Source organism: Lycorma delicatula, chromosome 13 (assembly GCF_047948215.1).
Source record: "Lycorma delicatula isolate Av1 chromosome 13, ASM4794821v1, whole genome shotgun sequence".
Classification (NCBI taxonomy): Eukaryota; Metazoa; Arthropoda; class Insecta; order Hemiptera; family Fulgoridae; genus Lycorma; species Lycorma delicatula.
This window is the reverse complement of record NC_134467.1, coordinates 13224679-13245145: the sequence shown is the minus strand read 5'-3', so window position 1 is coordinate 13245145 and position 20467 is coordinate 13224679. Positions and strand designations below refer to the sequence as shown.

At 30.3% G+C, this 20467-nt stretch overlaps 1 protein-coding gene across 9 annotated transcripts in view; it reads left to right on the top strand.

Annotated features, from left to right (window-relative positions):
• The window catches only part of Chro (chromodomain-containing protein chromator), a 137401-nt gene extending 120454 nt beyond the window's left edge, over positions 1–16947 (top strand). For 7 of the 9 annotated variants that reach the window (XM_075381140.1, XM_075381147.1, XM_075381146.1 and 4 more), the window contains 7 exons: positions 82–287; positions 2919–3088; positions 6119–6380; positions 8276–8461; positions 10870–11047; positions 13096–13204; positions 16760–16946. In XM_075381140.1, coding sequence (XP_075237255.1) covers positions 82–287; positions 2919–3088; positions 6119–6380; positions 8276–8461; positions 10870–11047; positions 13096–13193 — 1100 coding nt within the window. In that variant the 3' untranslated portion in view covers positions 13194–13204; positions 16760–16946. Of the gene's footprint in view, positions 1–81; positions 288–2918; positions 3089–6118; positions 6381–8275; positions 8462–10869; positions 11048–13095; positions 13205–16759 lie in introns of all 9 variants that reach the window. The other 2 variants (XM_075381143.1, XM_075381148.1) reach the window with 2 other exon arrangements.
• Positions 16948–20467: the final 3520 nt, after the last annotated feature.

The window sequence follows — 20467 nt, the reverse complement described above, 5'->3', positions numbered from 1 at the left end:
TATAATAGAATATAAGTATTTTTGAATATTCTAGAGTTATATTAAAAGTTAATATGTATAATTATTGGATTTTTTTTTTAGGTGATTTACCACCTATAGAACCAGATAGTCCACCTAGACCATTAACACTTTGTCCATTAACTGGTAAAGTTTTATTAAAGGCTGAAGGTGAAAAAACACCTGAACCAACACCACCGGCTTCACCTTCTAGTGAAAATAAAGAAAGAACGCTTATGCACGATCAAGAAGAAAGTACGCATAGTGAAAATTCATCATCCCTAATTAAAGTAAGTGGTGTTAATTATGTTCAAATTTATTTATATAGTAAATTAATGTAAAATTATAATTTATATAACAATACTTTACAGTTAAAGAAGAAGAGAAGCAGCGTATGTTTGTCAATTTTTTGTTATCCATTCTCCATTCCTGTATTTTCCTTCTACAATGCGCAAAAGAAACTTTATAAGTTGTAACAATAATTCTTTTCTTTATTTTTATCATATAGTTATTTTATGATCGGTTGGCAGTCTTTAGCAAAAGCAAAAACTGTTGCTTGTATTCAGTTTTCAGTCTATGTATCCTATTTTCTGAAAATATTTTTGCATTTTGTAGTTTACTAGTTTTTTGAATTTTGTTTAGATAACCATATAAATTCAGTTTTATAAAAAAAAGTTTTTACAGCAGAAAAAATGTATGCTCACTCACGAAGTGCGGTTGATGTGAAATGCATAAATGCATAAAATTATAATGTTTAAAGTTGTGCAGTAACTGTGCTTGCAATGTATGTGTTCTGTTACATAAGTTTACTCATCAAAGTTTAGTAAACATAAATATGTAGATCCACCATAGTTCTGCGTGGAATGTCTGAAATAATTCTGATACTAATAATAGAAGAGTGGAAGAGATAATGTACTGCGACAGGATATCGCAGGTATTAAGAAGTCAATTTCCAGTTGACCAATTCATCCCCATCCTGCTGGTCAACTGAGCTTTCTAAACTGTGACAAGTAATATTTTTCTTTTTGAATAATCTTTATGTAGACATTAAACAATCATTTGTTTATAAACACACACCAATAACTACAACCAGTCTGAACTTTTTTCTGTAAGTAAAAGTAGTGTGCAAATTAAATGTTTTAATAATTGTGTATGTCGTACATTTTATGTTTAAAAGAAATGTTTGAAAATTAAACATTGTTGTTTTGTAATAAAAGTATGTTTGAATTATTGAATTTATGCATAAAAATGTTTTTGCTGCTTCATTGAGTATTTTTTACTTGTAAAATGCATTTAATTTCAGTAGATAGTATTTTATCTGAATGTACATTATTTCTTTTATTATTACTTTTTTTAATATTTTGTAAATAAGCAACTATACTCTAAGTGAGTAAACTGTTCTATTGATTAACTGTAGTAATAAAATTTAGGTCAGGTAGAACATCGCAAGAGTGAACAAACAGATAAGTTAATTTACATCAACTTGCCCCTCATAACAGAAGAGTAGGTAAACATTTTTCTTTTCAACAAAGTTCTGTACCCTCAGAATAATAATAAATTTTCTATATAAAAATCAGAAAGTATTTCAGTTGTAAAACTCACTAATTTTAATTAAGTAAAATAAGAAGACAGATGATAACAAATAGACTCCAGTTTCAAAATAATTGGCCGGTATAATATTATTATGAATACACCAAAGTAATCTGATTTTCATTTATTCCAGATCTAATTTTAAAAGCCTACATCAAGTTAGAATAATGTGGGTACTTTTATCACATGATCCCCACTCCTTGTACCCTTCAAATCGGTGGATTTTGAAATGAATCTCTTTATTCACTGTTATGCTAATGCATTATTTCAACTTAAAGATCACGGATTTTAATTAGCAATTGATACATGGTGACTCCTTGGGGCCAGATGTCCTTTATTGCATAAAGTATGTTCTGGAACGGGTTCTCATCCCCTATCATGTGACATCACATGAATTTGGCGAAGTAGGATACTAAGTGGTGCCTGGGAATTCCCCTATGTTTCTTAATCCACTATTTCAACAACCTCCACAAGCATTCAATACTTTAAGTATGAGCATACCTGTAATTGTCAGTGAAATTGTACCGATGATTTATAGTATAATGGTGAAATTGTTTCATTTCCAGTGCAACAGTTTGACTCGCACGTCAGAAATCCAAGTACAATATGCTCCTGTCATTAACGTTCGTTCACTTTGATAGCATTCAGCAGGATTTGAATTGATCTGTCAGCAACTTTCACAATGAAATACTCACAGATTTTATGAAAATTGCTGTCGAAAACCCATTATTTTGGGTATATGCAACCAGCATGATTTTTGCAACTTGAGAACAGCATCCTTGAATTTGACAACTATACAGTTATCTGAATCTTACCGTGCCTGTGTTGTTAAATATAATTGACACACATTTCTGTAATGAATTATTTCAGTCAACTACCATGTTCAGATTCATACCCAATTCAGAAACAGTAGCACTTGATAATTTAAGCACCCAGTTATATAGAGAAGGTATGGTCACATTATTTTTTACAAATATATTTCTGCATATAATTTAACTAGGAAGATGAAATAGGTGAAATATTGTTGGTAATTGAACCCAAAACAACTGAAGTAGGAGCTAGAATGCTGACCATTACACCAACTAACCACTATTTATCAATCCAAACAACATAAAATATTTTCATGTTAACAGTATAATATTCTCAGCTACAAAAAAAGGCCTTATAAACGCTCTGTGGCAGTTTTTAAGTAAATAATTAACAAATACAGGAGAATCCGTGTAAGAGTATGACCCAGCTCATGTACTAATCACTGCAAAATGGTCTTCTGACATATATGTATTTAATGTTGATTCAAATTTTTATTTAATTATTTATTTTTATAATTTCAGGTCGAGTTAGAGTCAGAAAATAGGTCATCAAACGATTTGTCAGTCGATTCAGCTACATCGTCGGCAGTCAACAATATAAATAGTAATACAATTACAATAACTGACCCGTCTTCGTCTTCCGTCACAATCAAAAGGGGTTCAAATAATACTAATGCATCACGTGGTACAAGGTTTGCAAATTTTATTTTATAATAAAATTAATTTTAAGATTTATAATCATATTATTTACAACCACTCAATTGCGCAGTAGGTAATCAGATGAGTATGATTCTTCTCATACGTTTGGTGAATGAAAGTCAAAATAGCAATTTTTTTCAAATGTTCCACCATATTGGAAACTATAATTGGAAAGATCATTTAATGATAATTTATTGCATGAGAAATTTCCTTTATAATCAGTTCAAATATACATACAATTTGCAATAAATAAACAAATCATTTGTGAGCAGATAATATACCTAAAAAATTGATATAAATTAAATAAATTTTCTAATTTTATCAGTTTATCTTCTATTTAACATTACCTCTAAAGTGATTTACTCTTTATTTAACAGACAACAACTTAGTTAATAGTATGTATATATTCAAATCAAATTAAATCAATAAACATATTTACAATTATTGTTTAATTTTTATCTGACAAGAATCTTTTATTTTCTGTTTTATGCAACATATCGACAAGTTACTTATCTGCTGAGAAGGTGGATAGGATAACACTGTTACCTGTTTCTGGTGTATTTTTTTCTTCAAGAATCAGGAAAAAAATTAAAGAATATATGTACTCTCTGTTAATTCTAAGGAGATATTGCATAAACACACTGCAGAGATGACAGAGCGCTGTGGAACAAAATGCCTAAAAAATATTACATACTAAACAAAAAATTACATGTTTTGTATTCCTCACAAAATTTTATACTCATTTTAACGTAATTTAATTTATTTATTTAATTGTAATTATTATAATTCTAATTATTATTATAATTTACTTATATAATTATTTATTTAAATTACTTCATAATTAATTTTATACTAAACGTATAACTTTTTAATCCCTCAGAAAATGTTTAATCTAATAAAACCTACGAAAACAATATCTCAAACAATAACTACTATATTATTAAAAATAATTTAATAGGTAAAATATATTACTTGAATAAAATCTTATCACTTCGAAATGTTAAGAAAATTGCTTACCTTATTCTCTGTCAGTGTCCGACAAACAATAGATTTCTCCCACTATATCCGATTCTTCATCACTCCCAGAAGTTGGCATTGACGACGAATCATCTCTAACATTAGTTCATCAACCACAACATCCCACATCTTTTGTTCTTCGTCTGTAACATGCTTCACGCACTGTTTCCATTTATCAGTTGATACCTCATTTACGCCTTTTTCAAGCAGGATTTTAAAGTCTTTCATTTTATATGTATTATTATTTCGGGCAGCATAGCCTTCTTTTACTTGGCTCTACACTAACTCAATTAAGGTTACAGTGAAAGGGGGGGGGGGCCTTACACCATATAACCTTTCATTTCTGCCAAATCATCGATTAAAAATTTATTAAATTTGTCACGATTGTGTTTTACATGTTCAAGGAGTTCTGCTTTTAAACTGTTTTCTCCAAAGTGGATATTTTTTTATTGCAGCCATAAAGAAATTTCTTGTTTCCTCCATGAACTGTTTGGAATATTTTTCAGTTTTACTCTGTGGTACGGAGCATTGTTCATTATAACAATATATTTTTGGGTAATAACGACAATACTTTTTCAAACCACTTCCTAAAAATATCTCTGTTCATGTCATTGTGGTAGTCTCCAAATTTTTTTGGATTCAAAAACTAGTAATCCCACCCACTAAAAATCCATTTTTATTGTCAATATATACCACAATTAATCGCTTTCTTTTATTTTTCGGAGGTTGCAGGCCCTGTTTAATCCTGACAGAAATGCTGTTTTTACTGATGTAACTGTCGTATCACACCAAATTCTTGAAATGGTGTGGCCTTCATTTACCCACGTCTCATCCAAATAAAATATATTTCTATCTGTTCTTCTGTAATTTGCTATTTTTTTTTTAAATAATTATGTCGCCAAATTATGATCTCTTCTCGATCAACAATTACACTTATTTCTATTTCTTTTAATAAATTTAAAATCCATTGACAACAGTAATTTGTATAAATTAGTGCATCCAGTCTTCAATAAACTCTTGTCACAGTTTATCAAAGCCAGCAATTTTTTCAAAGTTAATATTTAATTTTGAAAAAAGAAATTATATATAGTCAATCTTATTACATTTTTGTCAAATTCATCCCACTTTACTAGCAAAGGTTTTCCATGTTTTCTATTTTTAACAGGACTCTCTACCTTTCCTTTCCTACTTATTTCAGTCCGTAATCTATTAATACTACTAACCAACACACCAGTTAATTCAGAAGTAAATTTCACTACTTCTTTTTTTACCAATGTAGTATTTTTCTCCAGATTGAATATGTTTAAAACTATTTTTTTTTTTCACCACTTCACAAATGTTTCTCTTTTCTGTTATTATTGAAAGATGTTCCTGAATTATCAGCCACATCGATAAATTATTCAAATACACACACATACAGAGTAATCACACTATCAAATCTCAATAATCACACTATAACCAAATATACACACACAGTCATGTGTATTAAAAAAAGTACTGAAACACAGAACTACAATTAAAAGAAGATTAAAAATATCCAGTATGGAATAAGAGAATTTATACTGTTACTTTGAAGTCAGTGATAAACAACGATATTTTGTTTATAAATATCTGGTAGTTACAACATCTCGGCTTGTACAATAGTGTGCTGTATATACAGGCACTACCTGTAAAAGTGTTAGTCAAGGACCATAATAATTGTTACATTAACTACCGTTGTTAAAGTAATTATCATTGTTTTGACCGAATATTAGTCGACCTCTGTGATGAAATTGTTAACATTTTTGCCTTCTATCTATAAGTTTATTGGTTCAAATCCCGATTTGGGTTGATATTTTCAAATAATATAAAATTCATTTTAATTTTTATAATCGGTTGTTATCCTGTTTTTAATTGAGAGAACAAGTAAATACATATTAGAGAAATACCACCTCATGTTATACATATATTATTGTAAGTAATTTAAATCTGTCTAATGAATTATGTTAATTTTTTTTTAATTCCAGAGGTTCATCTGTCATTAGTAATAGCCATTTATCAGTACTAACTGGTGCAACAACAACAGGAAGTACAGGGAATGTAAACAATAATGCTAGTAGTACATCATTAGGTACAATAACAGTACCTGCACGTAAATTATATCATCAGACTACACCTACCGCTGTCGCCACTGTGACAACTACATCAGGGACTGCTGTTACATCAAATGAAACAACAGAAGCCCACGATGTTGTTACTATAACCGGTGAAGATGGTCTACTTTATCAGGTTTCTTTTAAAAATTATTGTTCATTATTTTATTTTATTTTTATATCTTTTACCTGAATAGTGGACGTGTAAAAGACGTACCTGCTCGGTTTATGATGTTTATTAATCTTATGTAGAGATTTGATAATGTGGATTCAAGTGAAATGTTTGAAATTTTATAAATACAGAGTTGAATTATAAAGAGTGTAAATCTATTCTGTACTCCATGCAAGAATTCATCTATTGAAACACTATAAAATGAATTGCATAGATGAATCTAAGATTCATGAAAATGATAAGAATGGTAGCCATTATGTAGAAAGTGAGATAAGCATCTAGTGTATCCTTGTTGCTTTTTTTTAACACAGTTAATAAATAAGTAATAAGATATACTCCACTCGTTAAATAACTTTAAAAGAAGAATCTTTCAGGTCCTGATTACCTTAATAGGTAGATTAAAACTTTCTCACCATCCACTCCTTTTCCTGATTCTTGATCCCTTATTACACTTTATTGGTTCTGTGGATGCAAGGATATGTTCTTCACACAGAGGATTCCAGGACATGAAGAGCCAGTAGATATCTGATTGGAAGGCTGTGAGTGGATCAAACAAGTACTCGTGTTTCCTATTCTGGTAGCTGCACAATAACCTGGAGTGTATATTGAGTAAAGTCAGGTCTCCTTAACTGTATCTCTTTTGGGTAAAATTCAACTATTAAACTAATATTTAATAAAGGTTCCCATAAATCGCCGAAATTTAAAAACTCTGGGAACAGTTTTAATTACATGCTGTTGGCATTTATTAGTAGTAATGAATGAAACAGTTGTCATTGACATTTAAAGTTTTATTAAATAAAAAAATGTGAATTAAGAATGAAGAATTAAGTGGAAAAGGATATGTTCTGATTATACTATTCTTTTAGCTGAAACTAGAAATGAGTTAAAAGAAATTATGTGTTTGGTATGTATTCATTGATAACAGAAAATTTATTTTGAAAAGAGATAAAAATAAAATAATTATAATAAAATATGACAAAAAGGAAGCCGTTATAAAAAATAGAAGAAATTCATTATTGTAAAAATCAAATTGCAAAGGGTAAATGGTGTAAGTAAGATAAGAAAAGCAGGTATCAAACACAAGGAGGGAGAACCTGTTTGCAGAAAAGAAATATTTTGATTTATGTTTAAGGGCAAGAAAGATGTCCTTAAGAAAATTACTTCAAAGATAATCTGAGGAATTCAAAATGATATGGTAACACGTTCAGGACATTATCAGTTAGAATTTTGGTTACAGAGTTAAATGAGCACATTCTTGGAAGATGGATGGGTCATCATGTTCAGTATGAGTGGCCAGCCAGAAGTCCTCACTTAACACTCTGCGACTTTTTTCCCTGAGATTGGTTAAATGAGCAGATCTACTGTACCAAACCAAAAACTTTGAAAGAACTTGAAGAGTGAATACAAGAAGTTACAGCTTCCATTCTTCAAGAGTTCTTGGTGAAATCAGTTGATGCGATTCCTGGCCCCCTCAAGAAATCTGGTACCCATATCGAATTTTATAAATAGAACCTTATGCTAAACGCATTCCTTTCGTATCCATAATAAAGTATAAGTATTTTAAAATTGGGGATTAACTTTTCAATCACCTGTATATTATATATATATATATATATAATTTTCACATGGCTGGTTTGTTTTATGTCTTAATTATCTTATGAGCAGTCAGTTGGAAAATAATGTGGTTAATTCTGCCAGTGACTTTACATACTTATTATTATAAATTTTTATTTGTATAATTGTAAAGTCTCTTCTACTACTCATGAGGAAATTTTTGACTTATCCAACTGACAATTTATTAAATTTATAAAACTATGAAACTTTATTCAGTTTGTAATCGGAAAAAAATGTTATTTTAGGTATCTAATGCTGATGTGGGTGGTAACACATTATTAGTTTCGAGCAGTGAAGGTGGACAACAGTGCGTTTATGTTACAACTGAAGCCGGCAGTGAAGGTGTTGAAGGTGAAGAATCATCTACATCAGCCGTACTAACATTAGATTCTGCATACGCTGATGCTGTAGCACAACTTATACCTGAACAAGTCGGTATTTCATTTTTTTTTTTACATATACATACTGTGTGAATGTGTAGTTGTTGTTTTGTGTATTATACAGTATAATCAATTTTTTTCCATTTTTCTTTATTGAAAGATGCTAATTTCTTCCCATAAGGGAAGAAAATATTATCTTTATGAGCTGAATTAAAGTTATACAAGTTCTAGTTTTTATCTATTACATAGAAAAAAAAAAATACAAACAAAAAATTTTTTTAAATGTTATAAGAATTTTTAAATAATTTTAAAGAAAAACTAAAACAAATAAATGATTTTCATATTAAGGGAAGTTATAAAACTGAGAATTGTTTCAGAAAGAAGCATAAATAATTCCAGGACATGTTCTATCAATGAATATAAAGAAATACTTCATTTAAATTGAGAAACACTTGTTTTCAAGTTATAGCTAGCGAAAAAATTTTCCCGATTTTTGCTCCAACAGTAAAGTGAGATTATACTAAAATTCTTGTGACAGAAGGTGGTGGGCTTAAATTAATGGTTTTGTATGTCTTTAACGTTAAAAAAAATTAATTAAATGATTTTTAAAACTGTATACCCAGTAGTTTATTAATCCGTTTGTTTATTAATTATATTTATCAAATAAATATTTTTATATTATTATTTTTAAAAACCTTGTATAAAGCCAGTTTAAATACCTCAGAGAAATATTAACAAACAACTTCAACAAAAAAATTTCATTCCAAACAAGAACAAACAAACTAGCTAAAGCACAAAAATTAACCTGATACAATTACAGTAAAAAAAATCTTATCAATAATTACAAAAATAAGACGCTACAACAATTATAAAACCAGAAGCCACGTATGCAACAGAAACACTCTTCCCTGAACAAACAGTCAAAGACTGACAGACTCCAGAAAATCAAGAAGAATTGGAAGAACCTGCATCAATAAAAATAATCAGAAAGTGACAGGCAGTGTGGTAGATTATGCCCAACAAAATCATGTACAAAGAGTTGATACATGAAGAGAAGAGGTACAAGGATTCTTTGACACAACATGAGGATGCAAGATTCGAGACTTCTGAAACAGCTGGTGCAATGCAATCTCGACTTGAAAAACACCAAGACAAGATGCAGATGGATCAGAGAAATAAGATAGGATCTGAAGGAAATTGGACTTATACCAGAAGACACCACAGACAAAATAAAATTTAACAAAAAAAATCAAGAAAGAAACTCACAACATTAACATTTTTAACACCAGAAAGGGAATGAAGATAGGAACATGTGTAAAAGTTCTGGGAGGACCGCAAGGCCCGAACAGTCCCTTCAAAGAGACTTGAATAATGGACTGAGAATAGTGATCCTATGCAATTAATTGTTTATATAGTACTTTGATTTTAAATCTCAATACAGATTTTCTGGATTTTAAATTTTAATATGGTCTTGTACAAGGTTTTAAAGTATTCAATCCTAGAACATTAGGACGAAACTATTTCATGTATTCAGTTTTTGCTCTTATTCCGGTTCAAAGTATAATCCTTCTGACATAACGCACTTAGTCCATCTCTTTTTCCACTCTTCAGAACATTTTTGAAAGCTTGGTAAAATTATAAGAAATCAAAGAAGTCATGTTAGGGAATGAAGCGCCCGGCAAACCTGAGAAGTTACATTTTTAGATAAAAAAAATTCTGGACTAGGTGCAAGTAAGGGGTAAAGTTTTTTCACGATTAAGTCTTCAGCTACAAAATTCCCACAGCTCTTATATTTTTCTGTAAGCATCATGAAAATGATAGGATGCTTTAAACAGGATATCATCATCAGCAATTTCACAATATGATTTCAGACCTTTCTTATAAGTTTGTTTACTGGTCTCTCAGAATTTTTAATGTTTCACTGAAGTCTGGTAATTTTTGAAACGGTTATACCATTCTTTTATTTACATGATCCCTACAGCACATTCCATATGTTCTGAATTTCTCATTCCAGTTTCAGTATCACAGAGCTTTTGATGATAAAACGTATTGCGGTAGTTTTTAAATTAGCTGTACTTATTATTTTACAGTAATGTTATATGAAATATTAATCTTGAAAAAGCATTGCCAGTGTTTAATTTTATTAATGTTGAGATTAGAAAACTCCCCTATTCGTAGCAAGTAGTTAACTATAAAACTGTTTCTTGACTTCAGCTTCTAGAAAACAAATAATTCAGATAACATATCTTATGTTCTATATTTATGCCCTATGTTGTCATTTGTTAAAATATCATGCCAAAATTTAAATGATTTTTCTTTTTAAAATTTTAATGACAATATTTTTCAATTTTTTACATAAAAAAAAGTCATAAAACTTGGTGATTCGTAATGATGTGAAATCGTTAACGAAACCATATTACCTAGTAATATATTTTATTGTGGTATGGTGATGGAATCAGGTGGACATACTAACAGGAAGTACGGGATGTTCTCAGTTCTATGTAAAGGAGGGTGATGGCGGAGAACTTGTCTCTCTTGAAGAAGGAAGTGAAGATGCTACAGTTGTTGCCGGTTCTGATGATCAAGCTGGTCAAGTTGTCGCACAGTTGGTTGAAGCCGGAGAACCTGCACCGGGTGGTAAGTTTTTTCGCTTAATGTTTTATAATGAGCTTTTACTTTTTGACAAAATAGCATTTACATTCATATTTTATTTTTTTCAGTTCCAACTCTTATAATTTTTTCCTGTACCCACCAATTTTCCAGACCTGTTTTATATTTACAAGGTTCATTCGATAAATTTCTGAACCGTTTAAGCAAAAAATTTTTGTTTATTTTAGAATACATTCGCCCTTGTTGCCTTTAAAATTTTCTGGCTTGCACTAACTACATCTGAATGCACTTCTAACTTTTTTCCATCGTTTGAGACATTTCTGGAACACTTCATTCAGAGTACTGCGCAATTTTGCTAGTAGATTTTCTATTATAGATTCGGTTGACTCTAAAAATTCACTGTTCAACTGTTTTTTTTTTAATATAAAAATAAAAAGTCTAAATCAAGTGAATGAGGGGTTGAGAAAAATTGTTTCATTCCATAAACTGATTCATTAAGATTTATGCGAGGGTCAGTTATCATTTTTATCTTCAAGAATTACTTTTTTTTATGATAGCCTAACAAAGACTCATTATTTCAAATATAATATTCCTTGTTCACTGTCTTGTTTTGTGTAAGCAATTCATGGTGAAAAATACACAATGGCTATTGAGGATCACCATCGGTTAAAGTGGATCGTCATTTCTGAAATATCTCTTATCGTTCATATACAGTAGATGTCGCTTATTAGAATAATTTTTATACGTAACAAAAGTGAATCAATAAAGCAAAGCGGCTGATTCAATTAAACATCTAAGGTTATTCTCCTGTATGTTTACAGATATAAACTAATTCTACGTAAAAAGGTCATAAAACATAATGTATGCAGTTTAATTGACTATATGCATTAGGTATGATATTAATTTAGATAACATTATACACTAAAGCAAACTAATTTAATATTGGAAAAACAAAGAGAAAAACTTATCTTTACTGTCAGGTATTTTTGTTTTAGTCAATTTTATTAAATACAGATAAAGAGATACTAAAACAGCAATACTGTAAAATTAAATTTATAAAACAATTTATGCAATTAATTTTTTAAAAAATAAATAAATCTGTAACTTACGTGTGGACTACACAAATTTCAGTTATTCTCTTAATTTCTTGTTAGTGCTTATCTTTTTAGTACATTTTTTTTGTAGTGTTCCAAGGCACTATTTTCCACTTTATAAAAATCGCAGAACTGTTCTGGTCTTCGTTAAATATTGGATGATGTGTATAAAATGTAAGTGAAGTATAGTCATGTACTCACTGGTTGACCATTCCTAAGATGTGTGGTTAATTGAAAACCAACCACCAAAGAACACCGGTATCCACAATCTAGTATTCAAATCCGTGTAAAAGTAACTGACTTTACTAGGATTTGAACTTTATGGGTGCATTACATTCAGCATTACTATTTTATTGCAAGATTACCATCTTGCCTTTCAATCACCTGGGAAATTTTTGTAATGTGTTTATAAATTAAGAGATGAAATCGCCATTTTTCTAAGAGAGGAAAACTGGCTGGAGCCGAGAAGTTTCAAGATGGTTTTTATTTGTGATGCAATTGAGCTACTTGATCGACATATTTAAGAAATTAAATACCTTAAATCTTCAACTCCAAAGAGCAAATACACATATTTGGATACGAGTGATAAAGTTAATGCTTTTTGTAGAAAACTGTAATTTTAGAGCAGAAATTTAAAGCAAAATAATTTAGAAATGTTTCCAAATGTGGATGAAGAAGGTGTTAAAACTTCAAGACTGAAGAACAACATGTGAAATTTGTTTTTGTAACTATTGAAAATCATTTCAATAGAATTTCAGCAAAGAATTTTAAAAAGTATTTTTTTTGCTGACGACAACTCTGTAGCTTTTACTGTTAAGTTAAAGGACTATTTTATATATATTGCTAGGACAGTTGTACTGGTCAGAACCCAACCTCAAAATTCTGTAGTTAAAGTTAATGTCCTAAGTTACATAGTTTTCAGTCGCATGGAATTTTAGTAGCAAATTAAATAATTTTGCATATCGCATTTTTTATTTTTAGGTGGACCACGCAGAGTAGTTTTATTATTACCAGACGGTAACCTGATGATGACTGAAGTCGATGAAGAACAGTATGCTGCTTTGGAATTAGATAAATAATTTATGAATTGGTAAGAATTTTATTTTAAAATAAGAATTAATCCACATTAATAATTTTGATTTAATGAAATTGTTTAGCAGTAAATAAATTATGTACTAAATCCCTAAATTTTCCTGAAAAATTTGTGAGCTAATGGGTATATAAAAAAATGGATTATGAGTATATAAATATTTCATTTAGATATTTACTATAAAAAAAGAGTTCTTTTCATAAGTTGGGGTCATAAATCCTACAGAAACTGTAACCAAGTAACTGGAAGTGTTGTAGGTATAATTTAATCGTAGCATGACAATTTTCCAAGTGGGTTGCCAATGTTAACGTTTTCCTAACCAACAAAGGGAGGCAGTTAACATACTAAAGTACTTTAATCTTTTGTACTTTGGCCATATAATTTGGAATAAAAGCGAAATTTATCTATTGCTTTTCGTTTCAAAAGGAAAGGTATTCAAAAAGTGGTATCAGGAGATGAAAGTCCTGTTTGAAGAATGTAATGACTGTATCTAAGACAACAGTCTGTTCTCATACGTTAGTGATGGTTTCTTAATAAGAAATTGATCACCAGCAGCAAGAGTTTTGTTAACAATTTTAATCTGTACAAACCACTGAACCTTGCCCAAGTATATTCACATACATTTTGTTTATTTAATTACTAGTCTGAAATTCACTTTTCCAAAATTTAAAACAGAATTTTTTTTGTTCCTACATTGCTAATATGACAACTTCTATAAAAAAAGGTTCCATATTTGCCTGATATTCATGGGCCTGAGCAAAGTTGTGTTCCCAGATTGAAAGTAAGGTTAATTACAAAGCTATTAATTGCACGAGTTGTTCACTACAATTCACAAATCGCTTACTTGTACATTGTTTCTCAGTCGGTAGAAAATCTTCTTGTTTCTTAATCGTTAGACTATACTAAAATAACAGTGGTTTAAAGTAATACACAAGGGCTAACCAGAAAGTAATTTACATTTGTCGTTTACAATGGAGTGAGGGTAGCGATGCCATCTTGGTAGTCATTACTAGCCTGACCCAGTATGCATCAAGCTGCGTTATGTGAAGAACTTTCATGCCTCTTGGTGATGATATTTTACAAATGTTTAAAATGTGTGCCAGTGTAGAAAATTCTGCAGTTGTAATGAGATCAGTTATTGGTCTTTTCGCAAAATACTTACAAACCCGTTGAGATTTATCAGGAACTATATGATCTTTACAGAAAAAATATGTAATGAATGAAGGTGCATTCAGGCACTGGTGTATCATTTTTTAAAATGTCCAGTCAAATGTTAATGATGAAAAATGATGTGGCGGACCTGATGTTCTGTCTGATGAATTGGTAGCAAAACTCGATGAAAAGCTTTTTATTGAATTTATGAAATTTGGCGGTACATTGAATGTTGAAGTGTATCGTGAGACCTACAAAGCTTCAGGCGATACAAAACTAGCAACACTGCACAATAACCTGTGGAATTTTCTTCATCTGTGATAATGCATGTTCTCACACAGACATTTGTTCTTTCACAGAATTTAATGGTTGTCAATTTAAAGGACTTTGCTTGTATAAATCGCACATAATCAAAATTACAACCAGTACTTAGTATATAATTCACTTATCTTGCTGAATAAACTAGGCCTTCTGATTACCACTTACATAGATATCATTATTTTAAGAATAAGTACATCATATTCTTTACTTGAAATGCCTAATCGGTTTCCTAAGTAATTTTATATTATAGTATTGAACATCTGATTAATTCAATACTTTTATGATGACCGACTAAAAAAGAAATATAAATTAAAAAAATATTTTATTGGAGTTTACGTGGTGGGGGATAAATGAAAGAAAAATATTATTTTCAACCCCGGTTTATTCTGATATTTTTCTTTTAATTTTTACATGAATATTTGTATTCATTTTTACCGTAAGACCTGTTCCTGCCAGTTTTTGTAATATAAGCTGTAGTAATTGTTTCCAAGCCGGATCACAACAGTTTTTCTGTTTTGAAGCTGTATTTTCTTTTCATGTAGGTTATTTATAAATCAACCTCCGGTCGGGTGTTACAAACAAACCGGTTTCTGTAGCACTATAGCGTATGCGCTGTAGACATCAGCAAAGTTTAAGCATCATCTCACATAAGTCGGTCACTGTTTCATTCTGTATCGCTTGAGTATTACATGGTGAAAAATGAGGGTAATTGTTGCAGCTCCTGCCTACTATGAGGTGTATAGCATCATTCATTTTTTGATAATAGAAGGTACATCTGCAACAAAATCTACCACTGGTTATAGATTACAGTAATAATGTAGCAAATAATTGTTCTTTGTTAGAAAATGGTCCATTTATATTCATACATATCATTCTCATTCATCCTCTTAAGTAATACCTTATAGTGGTTCTGGAGGCTAAACAGAAAAAAGAGAGAAAATGGTGCAGAAAATTCAGGGAAGATGAATCAATGCACACAATAAGGAAGGAAGGGGATGATTTTCGATTAAGCGATGAACTTATTAAAAAAAATTGTACATGCTGTTTGTGATAAATGCTGCTTCACAATTCCTGGTAAAAAATTTCCTCAGATTTCAAGATCACTTTTTACAGAATTGTTACAGACAAATTAGTTTTTCATAAGCACTATGTATAACAGGTACCAAGGCAACAAAGCCGTCCACCAAATGAAAAGAATGAGAGCAGCATTTTTCCCTCAGTGATAGCAGAATAAAGTGAATTTCTTGATAGTATTGTTACTGGAGACAGACATGGATTTGCTTTATCAGTATTGAGACAAAATGACAGTCCAAACGGTGAATACACATACGCTCGCTGAACAAGCCCAAAAAATTCAAATAAACCAAATCGGAATAAAAAATTATGGCTACTTCGTTTAATGACCGTAAAAGAATTTTGTTGGCAGAATCTATGAAGCTGGTGTGACAATAACAGGAAAAAAGCTTAGAAAAGGGATACAAAATAAACGACAGAGGATATTAACAAAGAGGATCATTGTTTTGCATGACATGCACAACCTCACATTGGTGCTAGCACTAAGAGTGTACTGTACAAGTTTAAGTGGCGGATTTTTTACCATCCTCCTTACAGCCCTTATTTAGCACCACCCGATTTTCGTATGTTCACAAAATTGCAGAATTGGCTGGCTTCTCAACACTTCAAAAATAATGATAAACTCGTGGATCAAATCAGAGATTGGATGGGTACATAAGCATGTCTTTTCTTTTGGAAGAGATGCGATACAAGTGCTTGAAATTGGTTGGGAACTGTGTGAACAAGTAATATAACTTTTGTATGTAGTAGATTGTTTTCAATTTATTTTGTTTATTTTTATTACACAACTATGATGTTAATTTATAAATTACAGCCCTTGTATACAGGTATGATTTTAAAAATACCTCTCATTAATCTCAAGACAGGTGACAAATTATATTATCGAATGTGGAAATTTTTTTTTAGATATGTAATTTATTGACTGCATGTAAATTGTGAAATGTTATTGAAAATTTCATTATTTTTATTTGATCCTTTTATTTTTTTATTTTTTTTTTTTTGTTTCAGAAGTACAAATGTAATTAATACAATTGATAACATACGTGCTGTTTTTATACATATTACCGTTTCATTCGTACATATAAGTGCATAAAAAAAATAATATATATATATATAGTTAATATAGTTTTTTTTGTTTTATTTATAATATTAAGTATGTGAACTCTATAATATTGTTTACAAAACAAAAATTATATACAAAAAAAAAATAAAAATACAGATTTTAATAACTATTTATATAATGTAATTTATTATTTAATTATTATACTATTATAATAATAAAAAGAAAAATGAAATGGAAATACCTTTTTTCATTTGCATAAATTCTTTTTTTTTGTTTTTTTATCGTTATTTTTATTATAAAACATAAATAATGATAAATATTACTGGTAAATTTTATAAAGATGGTAATGATAACAATGATAATAGTAATATCGTAAAAGTCTGTGATGAATTTATTAATTTTTATATTAATTATTTTATTGTATTTTATTTAATTTATATTCATTTTTATGTTAGATGGATGAAGATATAAAATATAGGCTTATTGTTTTTTAAATTGCTGTGAACTGTTTTAAAATATATATATTAAAACATGATGGATCCAAGTATATGAATAAGATTTTTAATTTATATTTTTTGTCTTCTGTAAAAAAAACTTCAATAGTTTAGATGTGTGTAAACTTAAATATAAAGGTGTAAACTAAATAGTTTAGAGGTGTAATTACAAATTGTCTACAAACAATTATTTTTCTGTTTGTTGCATGTATGGTTACATCTATATTTATGAATGTCATGAATATATTTTAGGAAAGATTTAGAAATCCAGATTTAGCAGCCAAACAACTCAGCCACAGATTTATTTTATAGCCACAAGCAAAAGTCTTTATCAGTCGTGACAATTCTTCATGCACTAAATTACATAAGGTCTCCCATATCTTAAGTAAACATTCACAGGGATACCTGTATAAATTAAACTGGAAGAAGTGTAAAATCCCCAAATTTTAATTTTTAGGGTGCAAATCCCCCATTGTTCTCATATTCTTTCACCACAGTGCGAGCATCATATTACAGTCTTTACTAAAATCCTCCCTGATACCATTCCACCATCACCGTGTAGGTTTTTCTTTTTTACAACTCCCCTCTTCTCTGTGCCTCATTATCCCTGAATTATCCTATCCTTTTCTAACCACATGACCCATCCATCTTGCCTTATTCTTCCACGCAACTACTAGATTCCATCATTATTTTACATCTCATCCAATTCCCTATTCCTCCTCATTCCACTGTTGATCGATCGATCCTTAACAGTTTGAATATATACTGAAAATATTTTTATTTAATTTTGTTATAAGCTTAGGCCTTTACTGGAGTACCCTTGCTTATACACACTTTAATCTTTCCAAGAGATTTCCTAAAAGTGTATAAGATGTAATTTTGAGGTTAATATCTAGAGATTCATCAAAAAAGGAATTCATCAGTTAAATAGCATGTATTTTAACAGTTAATGATTTCTTTAATGCATTTTGATGCCAATTTATGTAGAGAAATATGTAGTCCCAAAATTACAATTTTTTTTTTTTAAATGATTAATTTTCTAGAAGATAGTTTATACTCCTGTTCTGCAGATAATTACTTTATTTTTTTAACATTTCTGTACTATATTATTGACAAAATTTCAGACTAAAATATACATCTACAATACTGAGATAACACAAAGAAGAATAAAGAAGACGCATATAATATAAGGTATAAAACTGAGTATTGTATATAATAAAAAAGAGGATTATAAAATAAATAAAATTAAATACAAAATTTCAGCTGGAAATATTCAAAAAGATGAAAGTAGTCTAAAATTTTCATTTTTCAGATTGCAGCCAAGTTTGAAATGTTAAAGGAGCCCTCAACTACTTTTTTTTGTCTTCAAAAAATCCATTTGACTGGTTTCAAGCAGCTTTCCAAGATTTCCTATCTAATGCCAGTCGTTTCATTTGAGTATACCCCCTACATCCTACATCACTAACAACTTGTTTTACATATTCTAAATGTTGCCTGCCTGCACAATTTTTCCCATTTACCTGTCCCTCCAATATCAAAGCGCCTATTCCAGGATATCTTAATATGTGGCCTATAAGTCTGTCTTTTAACTATATTTTTCCAAGTGCTATTCCTGTTTCTTGGGCATCCTTCTTACATCTATAGTATCACATTGAAATATCATATCAATAATTTTTTTTTTATCTTTTATTTGTTATACTTTTTTTCATATTTCCCTACAAATTAGATTCCTGTATGGATGATTATCTGGCCAAGAAGGTAATCTTATATCATCTATATACAAGAATTATGTAACTTTATTTGCCGTATGACACAGAACATGATTATGCATAAATTCTCTGGCCTTAGAATTTCAGAATTTTCCAAGAACTCAGAATTTTTTTGTTAACACCTGAATTAATTTTTTGTAACACTTACGAGAGGTTATAAAGTAAAGACCGTTTCATTGTAAAAAGATTTTTCTGAAAACTTATACTATTTTGTATAATCGCTACATGAATTAAGACATTTATTGTAGCTATACACCAGCTTTAATATACCCTCATAGTATTCTTTTGCCGCCAGTCCATTTAGCCACTGATTAGCAACATTTTTAAGTTCATCGTCGCCCGTGAATTGCTTACCGCTCAAAACTTCTTTAAATTTCCCAAATAAATTGAAATCAGAAGAAACTAAGTCTGGACTATATGGTGGGTGATCGTAAATTTTCCATCCAAATGTTCTTGGTAAATCACGCTTGGACCAGTAACATGTGGACGTGCATTATCGTGTAGCAGGATGATGCCATCAGTCAGCCGTCTGTGTCGCCAATTTTGAATGGCGTGCCGTAACTTACATAGAATTTTGCAGTGAGCTTCTGCATTTATGGTCATTCCACGTGGCATGCAATCAATCAGCAGTATACCAAACTGATCCCAAAAGACTGTGGTCATCAATTTTTGCCCAAATAGCTGTGGCTTGACCTTTGTCAGTTTGGTTGGTGATGAGAATGATACCATTCACTTGACTGTTGTTTTCTCTCTGGCATGTAATTCAAAATCCATTTTTCATCGCCGATAACAATCTAATTAAGGAACTCAAATCCTTTTACTGTGTAGCACATCAAAAATTCCAAAGCAATCCCATTTAGATTTTTTTGTGACTTTCCATTAAGACATGTGACATCCAACGTGCACAAACCCTTATGAAACCTAAATGGTCATGAACAGTGTGACCAATAACAGCTCTTGAAACATCAGGAAAAAGAAAGCCCAGGTCGGAAATCGTTGAGCGATGATCTTTTCTGATTTGATCATCGATACATTTCAACAAGTCCTTGGTGATTATCGAGGGCTTCCCTGAACGTTCTTCATCGTGCACATTAATTCTGTTATTTCTAAACCTTTTACACCATTTTCTAACCTTTCTTTCATTCATTACATTATCACTGTATACAACAACCGACCGCCTATGAATTTCAGCCAATTTAATGTTCTGATGGTTTAAAAAATATATGACTCCACGTATTTCACAGTCGGCGGTAACATCAATTTTCCTGTTCATTTTATAATGTAATAACTTACACGTAATCAGAGATATTACAATGCAACAAATTACAGACAGTAATACAGTGTGTACATTACTACCGTGGCCATGAACGACACAGGTTCGCCAATCTTA